This window comes from Chiloscyllium plagiosum, chromosome 20 (genome assembly GCF_004010195.1).
Source record: "Chiloscyllium plagiosum isolate BGI_BamShark_2017 chromosome 20, ASM401019v2, whole genome shotgun sequence".
NCBI lineage: Eukaryota > Metazoa > Chordata > Chondrichthyes > Orectolobiformes > Hemiscylliidae > Chiloscyllium > Chiloscyllium plagiosum.
In genome coordinates, this window is record NC_057729.1 from 2,457,572 (window position 1) to 2,476,660 (window position 19,089).

Below are 19,089 nucleotides of genomic sequence, written 5' to 3' on the forward strand. Positions count from 1 at the left end.
GGGAGAAAGTAGCATAGAGTACAATAGGTGAATGGGGGTGGGGTTGGAGGTGATAGGTCAGAGAGGAGGGAGGAATGGATAGGTGGAAAGGAAGATAGGACAGGTCATGAGGGTGGTGCTGAGCTGGAAGGCTTGAGGTGGGGGGAAGGGGAAATGAGGAAACCGGTGAAATCCACATTGATGCCATGGAGTTGAAGTGCTCTGAGACGGAAGATGCGTTCTTCCTCCAGACCTCAGGTGGTGAGGGGCCGGCGGTGGAGGCGTCCCAGGAACTGCATACCCTCGGCAGAGTGGAAGGGGATGTTGAAATGTTGGCCACGGGACGGTGGGGTTGACTGGTATGGGTGTCCCGGTGATGTTCTCTAAAGCGCTCTGCGAGGAGGCGTCCCATCTCCCCAGTTTAGAGGAGACCGTATCGGGAGCAACGGATACAACACTCTCCATTCTGCAGGCACCCTGCCTCTATTCCTGATGAAGGGCTTTTGCCCGAAACATCGATTTTTCCTGCTCCTCGGATGTTGCCTGACTTGCTGTGCTTTTCCAGCACCGCTGTAATCTATTTGTATGGCCATGTCAGGTCCTGATGTCTGTCTAGTTTTTGTGCCAGTGCCAGACCTGATCCCAGTCCTGTGGTGTCCCTTTTGATCCCACAATCTTGATCCAGATGGCTGAGCTCTTTGTACTGGGTAAAGCTTGCTTAGACAGTTATGCTGCTGGTCCGAGTGTGTTCTGGGACTCCTGGGGCCAATTGCTTGCCCTTATTGGAGTAAGTGTATTTCAAATTTTATAATGCGTGAAATGGGCATCTTCCAAGAGATTGTATGGTTGTTTTTCACTTGCATGTAGGCTGCGAGAACACTGATGTTTTGTTTAGTGGTACTTGTCTGAGTTTAGTATGGTGAATGAAGACTCACTCTAGTCTCTTGCCTGTTCAAACTTGTAGGAGGAGAAACGTGTAATAAAAGCAAATCCCATGCCACACTCTGCTATCCCATTCAAGCCAAAATCTTTGGAAGACAAGCTTATAGAAGTTCAGCCATTCTCATTTGAAGCACGGGACAAACAGAGGGAAGCATTAAAGGAGAAAAAAATACAAGAATTGCGCAAAGAGTTGACTGAGGTAAAATTCATTTAAACATTTAATTGATTTAAAAAATGGCCACTCTTCAGAATCCAATTTGAGAGGTTACACAAATTTTTATATCTTGGAAGTTAGCCAGACAAGTTGACAATATGGTTAGGTTACAGGGCATGTTTAAATCTGAAATTGGCAGCATGATGTCTGAGTGAGTGGTTAGCTGCTTCAGTGTTAGGGACCTGGGTTTGATTCCAACCATGGGTGACCATGTCTGTGTGGAGTTTGCACGTTCTCCCCATATCTGTGTTTCTATCAGGTGCTCCAGTTTGCTCCCATAGTCCAAAGATGTGCAGGTAAGATCGATTTAGCCATGATAAATGTGGGGTTACGGGGATAGGATGGGGTTGTGGGAGTGGGTGGGATGCTCTTCGGAGGGTCAGTGCATACTTGATGGACCAAATCGCCTCTTCCTTCACTATGGATTTTTTAGGGATTCTATGAAAACAAGGAAGTCACGGTAATTCTTCACAAACATAAGACGTCATCCAGGGTATTTTGTGAACTTAGCTGTCCTGCTTTTTCTTGAAAGAAGACTATCAAGTCTCTAGGGAGCTGAGAGGATCTTTACTAGAGAGATGGGAGCTCAGATACATGGAGAAACTGGAATTGTTTTCATTTGAGCAGGTTTAGTTAAAGATTTTCGAGAAGTAGGTCAGCAACCACAAGTCATTATTTTAAAACCCGTTCACAAAGGGAAAATTCTTTTTTGTGTTTTGCAGTGTGATTATGGAGATCTGGAAAAAGTAGTCAGTGTGTGGGATTGAATTGGACAAAAGTTTCTTTTAGTTCAAGTTATACTTGTCTGAACTTATTTCCAGACTGTTACTTATTAATATCTATATTGTCCCTTGTACAGTTCCCTAGCTTTAAAGCTCAACTGCTCCCTGACTTTAATTCTACTCGGTTACCAGAAAAGATGGTGAAGTCTCCAACTAAAGTGCAGCCATTCCATCTGTGTTTAGAGGAACGTGGTGCTATCCGAGATCAACGCTGGGCACAGATGGTAAGCGGTTATGATGGGTTTTTTTTTTGGCTACCATGTTTTTTTTCATTTTTTTTGCCTGTCTTCTAGGTAATCGAATCTCCTGTCAATGGATGATTCTTTGGCCCCCACCTTGACCAGGAGTATGGATTTGTACCATTATTGAGGGAGGAGGAAGTGGAGGGAGAGGATGAAGACGCTACCCACCTCTTTTCCTCCCCCCCTCAAAAAGAACCCTGGCCACTCATGCTGAGTTGAATATCTCTGCCCTCAATTGGATTAAACAAAAAACACTGGGACCAAAGGCACCTTGTCATTCTTGGCTTTTACCCAAGAAACCTACACTGGATATCAGACAAATTAGGGCTTCATAATCCTATTTGGTTATTCCTGCTGGGAATTAGATGTGAGGGGGTGGCAGTGGGTGCTCAAGCAAGATGGGGAAATGGTAGGTGTTACTTTTGAACGGTCCAAGTCCTGCTTGTGAACAGTAAGGTTTAAGAAGATGTAATTTCTTTCTACAGATGAAAGAAGAGCTGAGACAACAAAAAGAAGCAGCATGCTTTAAAGCTAACCCCAATTCTGTCATTTATCGTGAACCATTTCTCCCAAAGAAGGCAGACCGGTCATTAATAGGTAATCTATTAGCTTTATTTTTTTGGAAAGGCGATGGTGCGCAGGAAACTCTACAGTGAAATGTTATAAAATGTAGTAAACTGACTACCAGTGGTTACAAGAGAGGGTCCTGTAGTCTGATTATGGGAATTTCCACTTAGTTAACCCCAAAGTCTTTCCCATCTGAAATCTTTAGTTGCTGAATGCTGTCTTTTCTAGATGTTGCTGTGGTTCATGAAAGTCTTTTGAAGGGTTATCTGCTTGTAGTAAACCTACCCACAATAGATTGATTAAACATGATTTCCATTTTTCCAGCTTGATTCTATCTATTTACCATTTATCTTTTAAATGTCTTGCTAGAAAGTCTTTACTAATAAGTTCTAACATCTTCCCTAAGACAAATGTTAAGCCAACTGGCCTATTACCTTGTTTTGTCTCCTCCTCTTGAAAAATGGAGTTATGGTTGCTATTTTCTAATCCGTGGAACATTGAGTCAAAGGGATTTTAGAAAATCAAAATCGATGTGTCCTCTATCTTGTCAGCCACTTTGAAGACCCTAGGATGGATTCCATCAGGACCTAGTAACTTGTCAATCTATAGCTGCTACAAATTGCTCAGTATCGTTTCCTTGGTGATTGATATTATTATTTTTTTCCTGAGATCCTCTCTCCTTCCATTTTTTGACTTTTACAGACATTTTGGGGTTGTTACTTTTCTGTCTTCTGTAGTAAAGACTGGTGTAAATTGTTTGTTCAAATCTTCTGCCATTTTGTCACTTCCCATTATTAGTTTCTATCTATAGGGCCAACACCTAAAGTTTATCAAACACAGGTGTTACCAAAGTGTAGAAACCTTTTTTTAAATCTGTCTTTAAAATTTCTGGCTGACTGTCTGTTGTACTCCAGTTTTCCACCCCCCCCATTAACATGTTAGTCATTCTTTGTTTTATAATCTGTCCAATCTACTGAGCAGCTTTTGATCTTTGCATAATTATATAAAGTTTGACGTAAATCTTTAACTTTTAATTAAAAGACCCAACATCTGTGGTTCTCATTAGAATGTCATTTCTGAAATATTTCCTTAAATGTTTGCCACTGCAACTCTCTGCCTTAAGCTGGTCTCCTGGGTCTCTTTAGCTAGCTCAGATTTTATGCCTTCATAATTGCCTTTATTCAAGTCTAGTCTTCAGCCTACTCTTTTGCCCTCAAATTGACTGCAAAGTTCAATTATATTGTGATTGCTATTGCTGAAAGGAGTCTTCAAATGAGGTATTGACATGTTTAGTGAGGAACTGTAGCACAATAGCAAGTCTGGTACCTGTCTGATTTCTCTTGCCAGATCTGTTTAGTTTCTTCAGCACTGTTTAGTTAGATCTCTAGCACTTGTCATTTTACTGTTATTATATAAATAAAGGCTATTGCCAAGGTTTGGGTTTCAAATGAGTGGAAATTTGAGACCCTGGAGAATCATAGAATCCCTACAGTGTGGAAACAGGCCATTTGGCCCAACAAGTCTACATCGACCCTTCGAAGAGTAACTCACTCAGACCCATTCCCCTACTGTATAACTTCACATTTCACCTGACTGATGCACTTTAACCTACACATCCCTGCATACTGTGGGTAATTTTGCCTGGCCAATTCACCCTAACCTACACATCTTTGGACTGGGAGGAAACCCACTCAGACACGGAAAATGTGCAAACTCCGCATACAGTCACCAAAGGCTGGAACCGAACTCGGGTCCCTGGAGCTGTGAGGCCACTGAAAATAATTTAAGCAGATGCTGAGTATTGGCTTTCACTGTAAAGTAACTTGGTGAGTGTCCTTGAAAGTCAGGAGCAAGTTGAGATGAGCATGAGTACTGTCTTGGAGCTTAGACAACTATCGTCAAGTTTTTTTGTGTGGGGTATCGTGGCCAAAAGCATGGTGTTTGAGCATCCCTATATTTGAAAAAAGCATTTGACATTTGGACAGAAGAAACAAAGTTGAAGAACATGTGCATTGATATGAAACAACAGTGCTAAAATTGTTCAGAAGCTCCACCAGACCAGAGAGTCCCTTTTGAGATATGGTGGAAACAAGATTATTCTGTTCAAATACAAATAGAGTGGGAGAGAAGGGGACGATTCTTGATTTACACAGTTTAATCCAGAGGAACTGTTGGCTTGGTCTAAATTAGATTTGGGCAAGGAAGATCTAAAGTTGCTGTAGGGTGGCATGGCGGGGACCTGGGTTTGATTCCAGCCTCTTGTGACTGTCTGTCTGTGTGGAGTTTGCATGTTCTTCCTTTGTCTGTGGGATTTCTCCAGTTTCCTCCCACAGTCCAAAAATGTGCAGGTTAGGTGGATTGGCCATGGTAAAGGCTGAGTCACAGATAAGATGGAGAGAACTGGGTCTGGGTGAGATGCTCTTCAGAAGGTAGGTATGTACCTGATGGGCCAAATGGCCTCTTTTCACACTGTAAGGATTCTATGATTCTGAGAACTGCAGAAGGAGGTTCTTTCGTTGGCTTAATTGTCTTTTTTTTTTTGCTTTTCTCTTCCCCCTAAAGTGTGTTTTCCTTTTGTAGCAAATGATTAATGTTTTGTTTGAACCCTTGCTTTTCAAACTTAGAAAATGTTGATTCCACAGTTCAGCAGACATTTGAACTGGCTACAGAGAAGCGTGCAAAAGAGCGTGCAGAATTTGAAATGCGTAAAGCCGAAAAAGAAATCATGAGGGAACAGTTTGAAGAGAAGAAACGAAAAGAAAATGAAGAAAGAGAAAGAGAAGAAACTGCTCGACTTCGGCAGGAGCTAGTGAGTAGCTGGTTATTTGGGGTCTGTTTAGCGGAGTTGGTTAAATGGTTGGTTCCAAATGCTCAAATCAAAGAGACTGGTTAAAGTGTTTCTTCATTCCGATCCACCTGTGGAGCGTACACATCCAATTTACTATCTCCCAGCTGGTCTGTGAACTAACTGCTCAGTGGGGCTAGTGGTTTGGGAGTGTCGGTCATTTCTTGACATATCTTCCAGCTGCATTCCAATATTCATTTGAACTTTAGTTTGTGTTTTAGGAGAGAGATGTAAAAATGATTCCTGTTTCTATTTGTCTAAACTGATTCTGACTTACAGTACTGAGAGTAACAGGGCTTTTGTTTGAAATGGCATGGCTTCTGTAACCGGCAGACCCATAGGTGTTAGACATTTCAGTTATCTCATGTGGCCTTCATTTTAACAGCTCCCATCAGTCATTTAGTACTATTTTCAGTCTTCTAGGCCAGCAAGTATCTTGCCAGTATTATTAATGGGTGATATTTGTTTGAATTTTCAGGTTAATTACTCATCATTATCAACTATAACAAGAGTATCAGATTTAAAAGTTTAGTGCTAGTTATTTCTAATCCTGGGCATTTGCTGCTTAAACATGGATTAATAAATTTTATCCTTGAAAACAAGATAAGGTACTTTGATATTGTTAGTGATTTTTTAAAAAGAAAATGAATTTTACTTTGCTTAGTTCTTTCGTCGAAAGAGCCTCTCTGTACAAAGTTCTGTATTTTGGGGAGGGTGAAAGAAACCACATTCTAGGTTTGGATTTATAGTGGCGTACTCCTGTGAGGCTTGCTATGGCACAATCTGTTTTGAACAAAGGTACTTCAATGTCCTCATGTTAGTGGAGTTTGCAGGTTTCAGGTCATCTGAACAATTTAAATGGGGAAAAAAGAATTGAGTCTCTACCTTTTTTTTGTTTTGCAGGTACATAAAGCAAATCCTGTTCGACATTACAAGAAAGTGGAAATCAAACCCAGTGAGCAGCAACTTACAGTTCCACATACTCCTCATTTTTCAGACAGATTCAGGCTGTGATGTAACTTACTTTATCTTCAGTATTATGGTCAGAATCACTTTGGAGGGTTTGTAGCTGTCTGTAATGTTACTAACTTGATTTCAGGATTATTGCCATAGCTGTTGTATTTGGTTCATAATCCGCTAATTTTGTAACTTTTGTTTCACTCAATAAAGGTAGGCATTTTAATCACACTGTTATAAATATTATAAAATATTTAGAAAGTTGTCCTTAGTTTTTTTTCTTAGCTTGTTAAACTTCAACATGAAAATTGTGAATTTGGTAACCAGATGAAAGTGGTCTTCCAATATGGCATTTATGTGCTGTATTGTTCCAATGTCTAGATTTGGGAAATAACTAAACCACTGGTAACAATTCTATGAGGAATGCATTTAACATAGAGCATTGTTCTATATGTAGCTATCTTGTCTCACCAGTAAGTACACTCTAGCCTGTTATGAATGTGGACTGAAAGATCAGCTTTGAGCACTTAATGATTCCCCTTTTTTGAAGGTGATCAAAGCAAATCCCTGCTTGAACCTCCTAGAAAGCAAGAGCAGTTAGTTATTGTTCACTGTGTATTCATGACTCATATACAGGGCCCTGTATTCTGCAGAGAGTACATTACTTGGGCATTGAATCATTTTGAAATAGCATGGAGAACTGTTCCCTATTACAATACTATTAGCAATAGTTCAGCACTTTTCATTTTTGTTTCACGTGGTATAAATTGTTTTCCTATAAATTTTGATGTTTCTTCATCTTGAGTAAAAGACAAAAAGCTTTATTTTTCAGTTGGTACATGGGGTACTGATTAAGACTGCTTTGCTTTGTTGTGGATGGTGTTGACTTGAGTGGTGTTTGTGCTACACTTATCCAGGCAAGTCAGGAAAGTGCTCTGCATCTAACCTGGTCTTGTAGCCAGATTATTTGTGTATCTTGTCCAGTTCAGTTTCTGGTCAGCAGTAAGCCTCAAGTGTTGAAGGGAATTCAAACCTAAGTTCCATGCAACTCCAACATTACTTCCCTGCTTTTGAAATCTGTGCTGTTTTGAGAACTGCTAGTGGCGCATTTGGCTTTTTCACCACCCTATTAACATGTCCTTCTGCCTTCAGAGATCTGTGGATGAACACACTAAGGTCCCTTTGTTCCACAGAATTTTCTAGTGTTAAACCTCACTAGGTTGTCACCTTTTGAGATATACCAGGTGCTGATTTTGGCATATTCTTTGAAGCTAGACCAGCCCCTGGTTTGATGGTAGACTGACTGATATGATGGCCACGAGACTAGATTATGGTTGAATCCCTGCCCTCCCCTTCACTGTTTGATCATGCAGCATTGCCCTTTGAGAAGGACACTGCTTGTCACTGGCCACTCTGGTGTTGGAAATTGAATAAAGATTTGTACACCTGTTGTCTTGCACTGTCTCTTATACCTGTACACACAACATGGGTGCTGGGGAAAAAAATAAACAACTGCTGTTGGGTGGGGTGGGGTGGGGTATTATAACTAGGAGCTTTAGAATCTCCTCTGTTTAGGGAACTGACTGTGTGTTGGATAGGCCACAGTCGATGTGTTCCTACTGTTAAAGAGGAGATTTTTTTTTCTTTTCCCCCTTGTTTAGGGAAGGTATTTTGTTTCGTTTTTTTTTCTGTCACCTACTTCCATATATTTGCCTTTGGCCCATATCTCTCTTTCTCGCTTACAAAAGTTTATCTATCTTAACTTTAAATCTAACAGTGCCACTTGAGGAAACATCTGCCAAACTTTGTCTGTAGAAGTGCTTCTGAACTGTCTGACCCTATCTCTTACAGTGTGCCCCTTTAGTTGTAGTATCCCCAACCAGTGGAAGTAGTTTATCTTGCCCTATCTTCCTATTTACATCTTGAAGACTTTGATCAGATCACCCTTTAACCTTTTTACATTCTAGAGAAAACAAGCTTGTGTAGTCTGACCTCCAATGTAATCCTAGAACTCTGGGCATTGTTCTTGTAAACCTATTTGCTACACGACTAAAATATCCATCTGATGGTGTGGTGCTTAGAGCTGCTTGCAGTACTCCAAATGGCATCTAAGCTTTGGTTTCATCTATCTTTGTGTTTTGAGTCATAGAATCATAGCATGGAAATAGACCACCTGTCCACACTGACCAGATATCCCAACCCAGTCTAGTCCTACCTACCAGCACCTGGCCCATATCCCTCCAAACCCTTCCTATTCATTTGCAATTGTACCAGCCTCCACCACATCCTCTGGCAGCTCATTCTATACACGTACCACTCTGTGTGAAAAGGTTGCCCCTTAGGTCTCCTTTATATCTTTCCCCTCGCACCCTAAACCTATGCCTTCTAGTTCTAGACTCCCTGACCTCCGGGAAAAGACTTTGTCTATTTACCCTATCCATGCCCCTCATTATTTTGTAAATCTCTATAAGGTCACCCCTCAGCCTCTGACACTCCAGGAAAAACAGCCCCAGCCTGTTCAGCCTCTCCCTATAGCTCAGATACACCAACCATGGCACCATCCTTGTAAATCTTTTCTGAATCCTTTCAAGTTTCCCAATATCGTTCCGATAGGAAGGAAACCAGAATTGCATGCAATATTCCAACAGTGGTCTAACCAATCTCCTGTATGGCTGCAACATGACCTCCCAATACTCTGATCAATAAAGGAAAGCATACCAAACGCCTTCTTCACTATCCTATCTACCTGCGACTCCAATTTCAAGGAGGTAGGAACCTGCACTCCAAGGTCTCTTTGTTTAGCAACAGTCCATAGGGCCTTACCATTAAGTGTATAAGTCCTCCTAAGAATTACTTTCCCAAAATGCAGCACCTTGCATTTATCTGAATTAAACTCCATCTGTCACTTCTCAGCCCATTGGCGCAGATCCTGTTGTAATCTGAGGTAACCCTTTTCGCTGTCCACTACACTTCCAATTTTGGTGTCATCTGCAAACTTACTAACTGTACCTCTTATGCTCACTTCCAAATCATTTATGTAAATGACAAAAAGTAAAGGACCCAGCACCGATCCTTGTGGTACTCCACTGGTCGATTCTCCTGTTCCCTAGATGCTGCCTGACCTGCTGCGCTAGTTTTCCCTGTATTCCATGAGATCTAACCTTGCTAATCAGTCACCCATGGTGAACGCCTTACTGAAGTCCATATAGATCACATCTACCGCTCTACCCTCATCAATCTTCTTTCAATGTAAAGATGTTTGCACACTTGGCTATGTTAGTCAGAGTTTTGAGTGTAGGAGTTGTGATGCCATGTTATGGTAGTACAAGATCATCTATGAAGTAGTGTGTACAATTCTCATTGCCCTGCTAGAGAAAGGATTTCATTAAACTGGACTAGGTGCAGAAAAGACTTATGAATCTTCCAGTTTTGGTAACATCCTTATATTATCAGCAAAGGCTGGATAGGCTTCTTCGCCAGCAGTGTAAGAGGCTGAGGGGTGACCTTTGATTGGGGTTATAAAATCATGAGGGGCATAAATGAAGTGAATAGGCCAGGTCTATCAAAAGTAGAGGGCATAGGGTTATTAGATTAGTGTAGAAATAGGCCCTTTGGCCCAACAAGTCCATACCGACCCTCCGAAGAGCAACCCACCCACACCCATTCCCTACATTTCCCCCATCACCAACACTACAGGCAGTTTAGCATAGCCAATTCACCTAACCTGCACATTTTTGGGCTGTGGGAGGAAACCAGAGCACCTGGAGGAAATCCACGCCGACACGGGGAGAATGTGCAAACTCGAGACTGACAGTTACCCAAGGCTGGAATCAAACCTGGGACCTGGTGCTGTGCCGCCATAAAGCCTACTGCACCTGGTATTCCCAGGCGGTCTCCCATCCAAGTACTAACCAGGCCTGAGTCTGCTTCACTTCCGCGATCAGACATTTTCAGACTAGTATGGCCAGTGGTAAAAGATTTAAAAATATATTATCTGCCCTTCATCCCTTCAGAGCAGTGTTGAATTCTCAAGACATCCTTCTCCTGACTAAACCAGATCTAGCGATGTTTTCCTCTTGAAGCTGAAGGTGTCTGGCTGTGTTTTCTCCATCTTGACCTGGTATCATATGTAGAAAAGTCCAGGTAAGGGATCAGATTAGTTAACAAATGCTTTCCAATGACAAACTGTTCTTTTAATGCTTACTCTTACCATGACATTTTTAAAATCCAAATTCATTAAATATTCAACATGAAATCAATTTGAATCTGGGCAAAATCTTGTCACCAGTTGGATTCCTATTCAAGTCTAATCTCCTTGTCATGCTCCTCATGATTCAAACAAAAGGGGAGTGATGTGGACAAAATTCTAAAATTTAACCTAGGCAGTAGACGGAGGCCAGAATTACATATGGAGAGAACATGGTTACATCAGAGGCCTTAAAAGACCTAATTGTCAAATATGTGTAGGTTCAAATTACAATAGAATCCCATCTGTTTGCTTTGGTCAGAAATGCCTAATTATAGGTCTATGTTAGTTGATTAGTTTTAACTAGCTTTACAGTGGGTAGAGAAGTGTTACAAAAGACAGGTCCACAGGGCTTTGTGCAAAGCAGATGACCACACCTGTCTTCGGCTAAATATGTTATTACTACAAACAGCTGGCATTCAAAACACTATTAAAACTTTCAATGAAGTTTCTTTTAAACTATGAAATGGGTTACTTTTAAATGTAATGGGCAAATTCTGAATTATTTAAACAGAATCCAAGCAGCACAATAATCACTCAAAATTAATATTAGATTACAAGAAGGGAAGAGAGTTGGAATATCTTATTCAATGTGCTTTCGATGTCAGGTTGGCCAAGTGGCAGCAGTCACAAATGGGATTTCTGTTATCTATGATAATTAATACGGTCAGTAGATAACCAACAGCAGCATTTGATCCCCTAACAGGATTACCTGAACCACCTTTTGCTATGTTCACTTTATAAAAAGTAGACTCAGCTGTTCTTAAATGTTTTTAAAATTTGATTGATTTTCTAACAATGACTGGCAAGAACATTAAAGAAATGATACACTTCATCTTTGTCAAACACTGCCACTTCCACTGAGCACTCTGCACAGCGCACTGGATGATACATTTCTTCCTCACTGTTCTGTGGTGAGCCAGGCAAGATCTCTGCCGTTGGGCCTTTTACTTTTTTGTATTTGTTCCTTCGTTTGCGGTTTCTTGCCTCCTTGTATTTGAGAACTTCTCCTCTGTTAATAATACAATTCATCACAAACATAGCCCTATATTGCTCTTTGTACAATTCATGCCTGGAAATATAAAAGGAGAACACAAAATTACACTGATGGACTCTGAGGTTTGAGCTAAACAAGTTGCATGTCAGATGCATGCCAGTTTGGAGCAGTGTAGGTGGGGTGGTGTCCCCACACAAATGATTCTTCCATTTCCAAATTTGCACTTGTGTGAGAGCTGATTTGCTGACGGTGAGCAGGAAATTAGGAATTAATGTAGTGGCAAATTTATTGTTTATCAAGCATCACAGCCTTCTCTTCACAAACAGAAGTTCCTTGTACTTCCGGACACTCTTTTGCCATCTCCACTGATATGGCCTCTGACCAACTGAATATTGCCAGCATTTCCTTTTTGTTTCTAATGTATTTAAATTGATGTGAAATATTTTAGGGCATGCGGAGGTCACAAGTCTTCCACTGTAAGTGAAGACCTTTAGGTTTTACGAAAGATAAACAGATGTAACATGCCTTTCTCTTATTATCTCCTATCCACAACAGTGAAAGAAACTGTGGCACGGATGTTGAACATCACATTATCAATACTTGCTTTGCAAATAAATTATGAACAGGGCCTTTTAACAGATGTTTATCTGCATATTTACAGGATCTAAATATCCACTCATCTGCCCGAAGGTACTAACTGTTGCTTGGGTAACAGATTCACACATTAATGCTGCTCCAGCTTTTCGTTAATGATACATTTGAGGCTGTGGGTAGATGGGAGCATCACTGCCAGCTCAGGCTAATCTCTTGTTATCCAAAAACATGCTGCAGCTTCTGTACACCAGTGAAGTGTGATAACTGTGGCTCGTCTTCCCTCCCTAGCCCAGTCCCAGAGTATCCTGACAGTGACCAAACTTATTAACTGGGAACGGAATCTGGAACATTTGACTAGCTTCAAGCTTGGCATCTGCACAGGAACTAATTGCTCATGCTGCTTACCGCTGACAGTCCAAGCACAGAGTTGTCATACACGATGGGCAGTTTAGAACAGCATCACTGGTTGGAACTGGCATTACTTTGGACTGGTTTGACTGGTTATAAAGCCCACGATACCTGCAAAGGAAGAATATTGGGAGTCAGATTTTATTAAATTCACCAATACATTCTATATTTCAGGAAATTTTAACCTCAGGTTTTCTTCACATCATGATCCAATTTGCTGCTTTCATTATACCCAAAGTCATTAATCCAGTGTTTCTTCCAAATCATCTAGCTTCCTCCAAAGTAGTTACTGTTATTCTTTCAAAAATTAAGTTTGCTAACGCAAGATCCTCAGCCTTTTTGTACATTATGATCAGACCATGGTTTGAGACTAAAGTCAGAGCAGCAGGCTGTTTCAGAATTCACATCAGTCTCATGCTCAGAGAACATCTGCCACCAACTCATCAGTACATCCCTTCATTCAACACAAGCACACAGCAAAAGGTTCACTTACCCTCTCCTCTGCCTGTCAACCCAGGCCTGATCACGGTCATCTTGATCTGGATCATACAACAGCTCATCATTTGTCAGAACCTTCCGCCTCTTGTGTTTCTTCTTTGAATCACATTCTTCTGCAAGGATCAGGGCAATGTTTAGTGTTGAAGTGACAGCAAAAGAACTCTTGAATGGAAGGGAAAGTTAGGGGTCTCCCCTCACTCCAATCCTCTGACAATTTTTTTTTCTATTCTAAATCAGAAGTTTCGGTTCATATTTCTGCCATCAGACATAGGATGTGGGTGTCAACATCAAGACTTGTATTTATTGCCATTTTAGTTACCAGAGAATACTGTGGTATGTCTTCTTTTTATTGTTTTGACATAACTGAGCTCAGTGGCTCTGGGAGATTCTTCAGAGCGTGTTCAAAATCAACCCTTTGTAGCTGTGACTTGTACGAGGTGCTGGCCAAATGGGCAAGCGTGACATTTTTTTTTTAACTTCCTGATTTTTATATCTAATTCAAATTCTCAAACTATTGAGACTTTTTATATTTCATTTTATTATTAGCCAATACCTATACTAATATGCGGATAATGTCTCCCACACAGAGGTCAACTTTGGTGTATGAGAAATTCCTTCCCCTTCAATGCCCTCAAGCTCCATTAGGAAGGCTAAATGTGTAACCTGTCAGTACCTTTGGCTACATGGTTCTTCTGGACCTAATTGTCCAGTTCCTGTTGAATCACTACTGTACGTTCTCTATGAGATGCAACTCATAGAAGCAGCGATTGCAAGGATAAGAGGGTACCTGCCTGCCAATTTCTGTTGTCTAACAAAAGTAGATTATCTGAAAGTTTGAAGAAAGGTTACAGTGGCTGGACTGCTTAACCAGTTAGGGACATGGAATTAGTGTTCTCAGGAAAGGCTTGGAATTAACTTCAGGACAAGGCAATCCCACCTTTCAACATCCTATACCAGCCGGCACAGTAGCTGCAGTGTCTACCATCTACAAAATACACAGCAGTAAGTCAGCAAAACCCCTTTGACAGGACCTTAGTGCTCAGGAATATGTATGTTAGGTGCATTAGTCAGGGGTAAACGTAGAGTAAATGGGTAAGGGGATATCCTTTTGGGTGGGTTACTCTTCGGAGGGTCAGTGTGGACTTGTTGGGCCAAATAGCCTGTTTCCACACTGTAGGGGGATTCTATGATCTTCTAAACTGTGACCTCTACCATCGAGAAGGACACCACCAACTTCAAGGACCCTTGTAAACCATACATCATTTTGAAGTCAAATCTTACCATCGCCCTGCTGCCCGGTCAAAATCCTGGACCTCCCTTCCTGATAGCATGGTAGGTGTTGCTACACCAAACGAGCTACAGCTTTTCAAGAAAATGGCTCACCTCACAGGAAATTGAGGTGAGGCAATAAATATTAGCTTTGCCAACAAAATAACTCCTACTCAGAAGTAAATAGAGAACCACTGTTCACATTATGGGGATCAAAAGGGTAGGTAATTTCTCTAATTCCTTGCTACACATCAAATGTTCAGAGCAGCACTGGCAGTGGTAACAAAATAGCAGATAGAATCAACTCCCTGATTCAGACTCAATCCTTCAGCATCAACACACTGCATCTTGAAGAGGGACCTGACCCCACCCTCGCCGAGAAGCAGGAAACCGACTCTCTCCTCCAGCAGTTACAGACAGCCCTATTCAATTCTTAATACTAAGAGACAGAATTGAGGTTCTGGTTTTGCAGATAACTAAAGCGTCTGCAGGTGATCCTATTACTGTACTAGCAATTCAGAGGCCTGGGTGAAGGACCCCAGGACAGTACTGAGATTTATGCTGAGGTGACGTTCTCACCTACTAGCATCAACTTTAAAGGTGAGCCTAGCTCAATGTGACCAGCAGGAACTGCAGTGTCAATTCAGTTGCTGGTCTTTAAATTAACTTTCGGGCAAGACTTCCAACCTCATTGATTGGGATTTGGAATGCACTGTCAGAGTGTGATGGAGACAGATTCAATCAAGATATTTTAAAGGGAATTACATCATTATTTGAACTAGAAGAATGTGCAGGGGTACATGGAGAAGATAGGTAAATGGCACTGAAACCACTCCTTCAGAAAGCCATCACAGACACAATGAGCTGAATGGTCTTCTTCTGATCCGTAACAATTCTTTGATTTTCCCCTATCTTTCGGAAGAGGATAACTCAAGGAATCCAAATAACATGCTCAAGTTTGCCTCAATCTATCTGCATGGACCAGAGGTCTAATTCATGCATAATATTTGGTCCTATAACAATGCTCACATTAGTAAGCAAGTAGGAAAGCAGAATGGGTGGAATCTTACTTTGATCATCTTCAGCCTCAGAGTCTGAGTCGAAGTAGACTTCATCATAGTACTGTGGTCCAGGAACAGCTCTGGAGCAACAACTTCCGATGCTTGAGGAAGCACCTAATGATGAAGAATGAGGATGATCAACTCTTCAATTAAAATTGCTTGTGTGTGAAAATTATACTCATTAAGGCATTAAGGATGAAACCCTGGCCACCATCAAACACTCTTGGGACAACAACAGCATGGGGTTAGATACAGAGTAATGCTCACTCTCCTCTTTTAAACTGAGAGTAAACCACAAGTAAAAGGTCCCCCAACACTGTCAGCATCAAACACTCTAAGGACAGATTTAGCATAAGGTTAGATACAGAATAAAGCTCCCTCTTTTAAAACAGAAAATAATTGCTCCAACGACTTTCAAACTTAAGGTAAAGCTTCCTGTACAGTCTCCATCAAACATTCCCAGAACAAGTCATCATAGGGTTAGATTAAAAAGTAATGTTATCTTCATTATCTGCATCAAAAACTTCCAGAACAGGTACAGGAAAGGGGCCAGGCATACAATAAAGTTCACTCTACTATTAAAATGAAGGAAAATTTTCCTCTACTCTTTCAAACTGAGAATAAAGCCACCTTTACACTCACTCAATCATCCCACAATCATTCCCAGGACAGTTACAGCATGGGGTCAGATACCAAATAAGACTGTTTTGGCACCACCCCAACAAACACTCCTCAGACAGGACACAAATGTGCATTCTTTTGTTATTCATTCACAGAATGTAGAGGTTGCTAGCAGGGCAAGCATTTATTTCCCATTCCTAAATTGTCACAGTTAAGAGTCAACCACAGTGTTCAGAGTCTGGACTCATGTGTAGGCCAGACCAGATGAGGATGGCTGTTTTCTTTCCTAAAGAACATCAGTGCATCAAGTGAGTTTTTCCAACAATTGACAATGGTTTCATGGTCATCATTAGGACTCTCAATTCCAGATTTTTATTGAATTCAAATTCCACCATTCTCCATGGTGCGATTCGAACTCAGGTCCCCAGAACATTACCTGGGTCTCTGGGTTTACAGTCCAGCAATAATATCACTAGGCTGTCACCTCATCTTATATAGACAGGAGCAATAAACAGCATTACAGAACTGCTCCTTCAGAAGGCCAGAAGACATGCTGGGCTGAATGGCCTCCTTCTGATCTCTAACAACCCTGTGATTGTCTCATGCCCTTCTGAAGAGGATAACTTACTGGGATGTGTTTCTTTGGAGCCAACAGTCTTTCTATATAATCCATAAGATAGTTACCTTCATTAAATAAAACAAAATGCTGGAGAAACTCAGGAAGTGGCAATATCTATGGACAGAGAAACAGAATTAACATCACGTCTAAAGTGACTCTTTTTCAGAATTATGTTAGCTTCATTACAAAGTAAAACTAACAGTGTGCACTTGCACTAACCTGTGAAGATTAGAAGTTTAATTAAAATTTAATATTTGAATTGTCCAAGTTAATGAATGCAGTTAATTTACATCATCAAATCACATGCAGTTGGGAATTGGCAGTTTTGTTTAAAAGAAACTGAGTTAGGAGATTGTTTTACATTTGCATCCATTAGTATGATCTAGAATTTGAAATTTACTGAATAGTCAAGGAAATCACCAAGTTTAGAGTTTAATTTTCTAAAATAAGACAAAGGAATGATACAAAATACATTTAATTTCAGGAGACACATTGAAAACCCTCTGAACACACCTTCAGCCGATAATTCCCAGCTCTTCTCAATAATTTTCATGGTGGAATCCAGTTCTGCTGCCATCTCTTTTTCAAATTCATCATCGCTGGACTCACTCTCTCCTGTTAAGTACTCCTTGATCAGTTTACGTTTACGTTCAGGCGTACCATGGAGAAGGATGTCCAACTCATCTTCAGAACTGGGAGGAACAAAATATATTCAAAGCTTCCAAATTAAGGCCTATCCATACTCAAAATATACGAAAGGAACAAATACACTGTACAGAACCCAGAAACTTATTCTACCAATTCTGGAAATATCTGATAATTGGCAATCTTAGTCAAAAAAATGATTAGAAATAGTAAGACATGTCAATACCAACCAATCTCAGAAATTGTGGTGGTAGTGAGCTGTCTTCTTAAACCACTGGAGTCAACACGCTACAGATAAACCTTCTATTAGGAAATGAGTTCCAGGATTTTGAACCTATGACAAAAAGTGAAGGAATGATGATGATCTAGTTTTGTTGGGTTTAGAAGTAAGGGTGCCATCCTGCAGTTATACAAGCCTTGGTGAGATTACAGCTGAAATAGTGTGTGCAGTTTTGATCTCGCTAATTAAAAAAAAGAGGATATACCTGCATTTGAAGGAATACACCAAGAGTTCACTCAACTGAGATTTATGAGGAATTGGTTCCACAGGGCTTGCATTCATAGAATTTGGTGTCTGATCGACACAATTTTAACACGGCGGTTAGATTAGATGTAGGGATGTTGTTGCATCAGCCTCAGGATAAAGGCTATGCCACGGAGACTGGGTTACTGAGTATGTTCAAGAACAAGACTGTATTTTGAGATATTAAAGGCATCGAGAGACATGGAGAAAAAAAAGTGAAATGATGTTGAGACAGAGGATCAACTGTGATTATATTAATGATGGAAGGGGAAATGGCCCACTCCTACTCTAAAATTGGATCCAAGTTCCAAGTCAGGATGGTGTGTGGCTTGGAAGGGAACTTGCTGGTGGTGTGGAACCCAATCATCTGCTCTCTTTGTCCCTCTACATGGTAGATCTTGGAACTCAGAAGTTGTCAAAGGAGCTTGGATGAGATGCAGCATTGTATTTTGGCAACAAATGCTTATATTAGTGAATGGGATGCTGATTAAATTGGGTTCTTTGCCTGATGGTGTCGGAACTGCACTCATTGAGGCAAGTGGGGAGTTTCCTGACTTGTATCTTGTAGGTTTTCAGGGTGTCAGATGATAATTAATTGCTTTAGACCTGCTTTTGTAGCCACAATATTACATCTGGACTCATAGCTGAAGCAGTAATGCAAAGGTTAGAACAAACAGTCTTATCACAAATTCAACCTAAACTCTGGGTCAGATATGTTGATGAGACCTTTGTAATCATTAAAAACACAGAAATAGAGAAAACACACCGGATCATCAACGCCACACTAACAGGAATCCGATTTACGAGAGAAGAAGAAAAGGACAACCAACTCCCATTCCTAGACGTGATGGTACAGAGAACACCGAACGGAGAATTCACCACAAAGGTATACAGGAAAGCCACACACACAGACCAAGTCCTGAACTATGAAAGCAACCACCCAACACACACAAACGAAGTTGCATCAAGACAGTATTCAAAAGTGCGACAACACACTGCAGCACACCAGAACTGCAAAAAGAGGAAGAGGAACACCTGTACAAGGTATGCGCCAAAAACGGATACCCGCGCAACTTCATC

The 19,089-nt window shown here is 40.9% G+C and overlaps 2 protein-coding genes across 3 annotated transcripts in view; one reads left to right on the forward strand and one right to left on the reverse strand.

Moving 5' to 3' along the window:
* Positions 1 to 6,585, forward strand: part of tpx2 (TPX2 microtubule nucleation factor) — a 38,342-nt gene extending 31,757 nt beyond the window's left edge. Inside the window, exons 12-16 of one of the 2 annotated variants that reach the window (XM_043710109.1) lie at positions 944 to 1,120; positions 1,995 to 2,141; positions 2,645 to 2,756; positions 5,351 to 5,535; positions 6,475 to 6,585. In XM_043710109.1, the coding sequence (XP_043566044.1) occupies positions 944 to 1,120; positions 1,995 to 2,141; positions 2,645 to 2,756; positions 5,351 to 5,535; positions 6,475 to 6,585 (732 nt within the window). The remainder of the gene's footprint in view (positions 1 to 943; positions 1,121 to 1,994; positions 2,142 to 2,644; positions 2,757 to 5,350; positions 5,536 to 6,474) is intronic. The other variant, XM_043710110.1, reaches the window with a different exon arrangement.
* Positions 6,586 to 10,699: 4,114 nt separating this feature from the next.
* LOC122559986 (e2f-associated phosphoprotein) overlaps positions 10,700 to 19,089 on the reverse strand; it is a 19,345-nt gene continuing 10,955 nt past the window's right edge. Inside the window, exons 2-6 of the mRNA XM_043710112.1 lie at positions 17,355 to 17,533; positions 15,611 to 15,715; positions 13,267 to 13,384; positions 12,771 to 12,884; positions 10,700 to 11,846 (exon numbers count right to left, since the gene is read on the reverse strand). Coding sequence (XP_043566047.1) covers positions 11,567 to 11,846; positions 12,771 to 12,884; positions 13,267 to 13,384; positions 15,611 to 15,715; positions 17,355 to 17,533 — 796 coding nt within the window. The 3' untranslated portion in view covers positions 10,700 to 11,566. The remainder of the gene's footprint in view (positions 11,847 to 12,770; positions 12,885 to 13,266; positions 13,385 to 15,610; positions 15,716 to 17,354; positions 17,534 to 19,089) is intronic.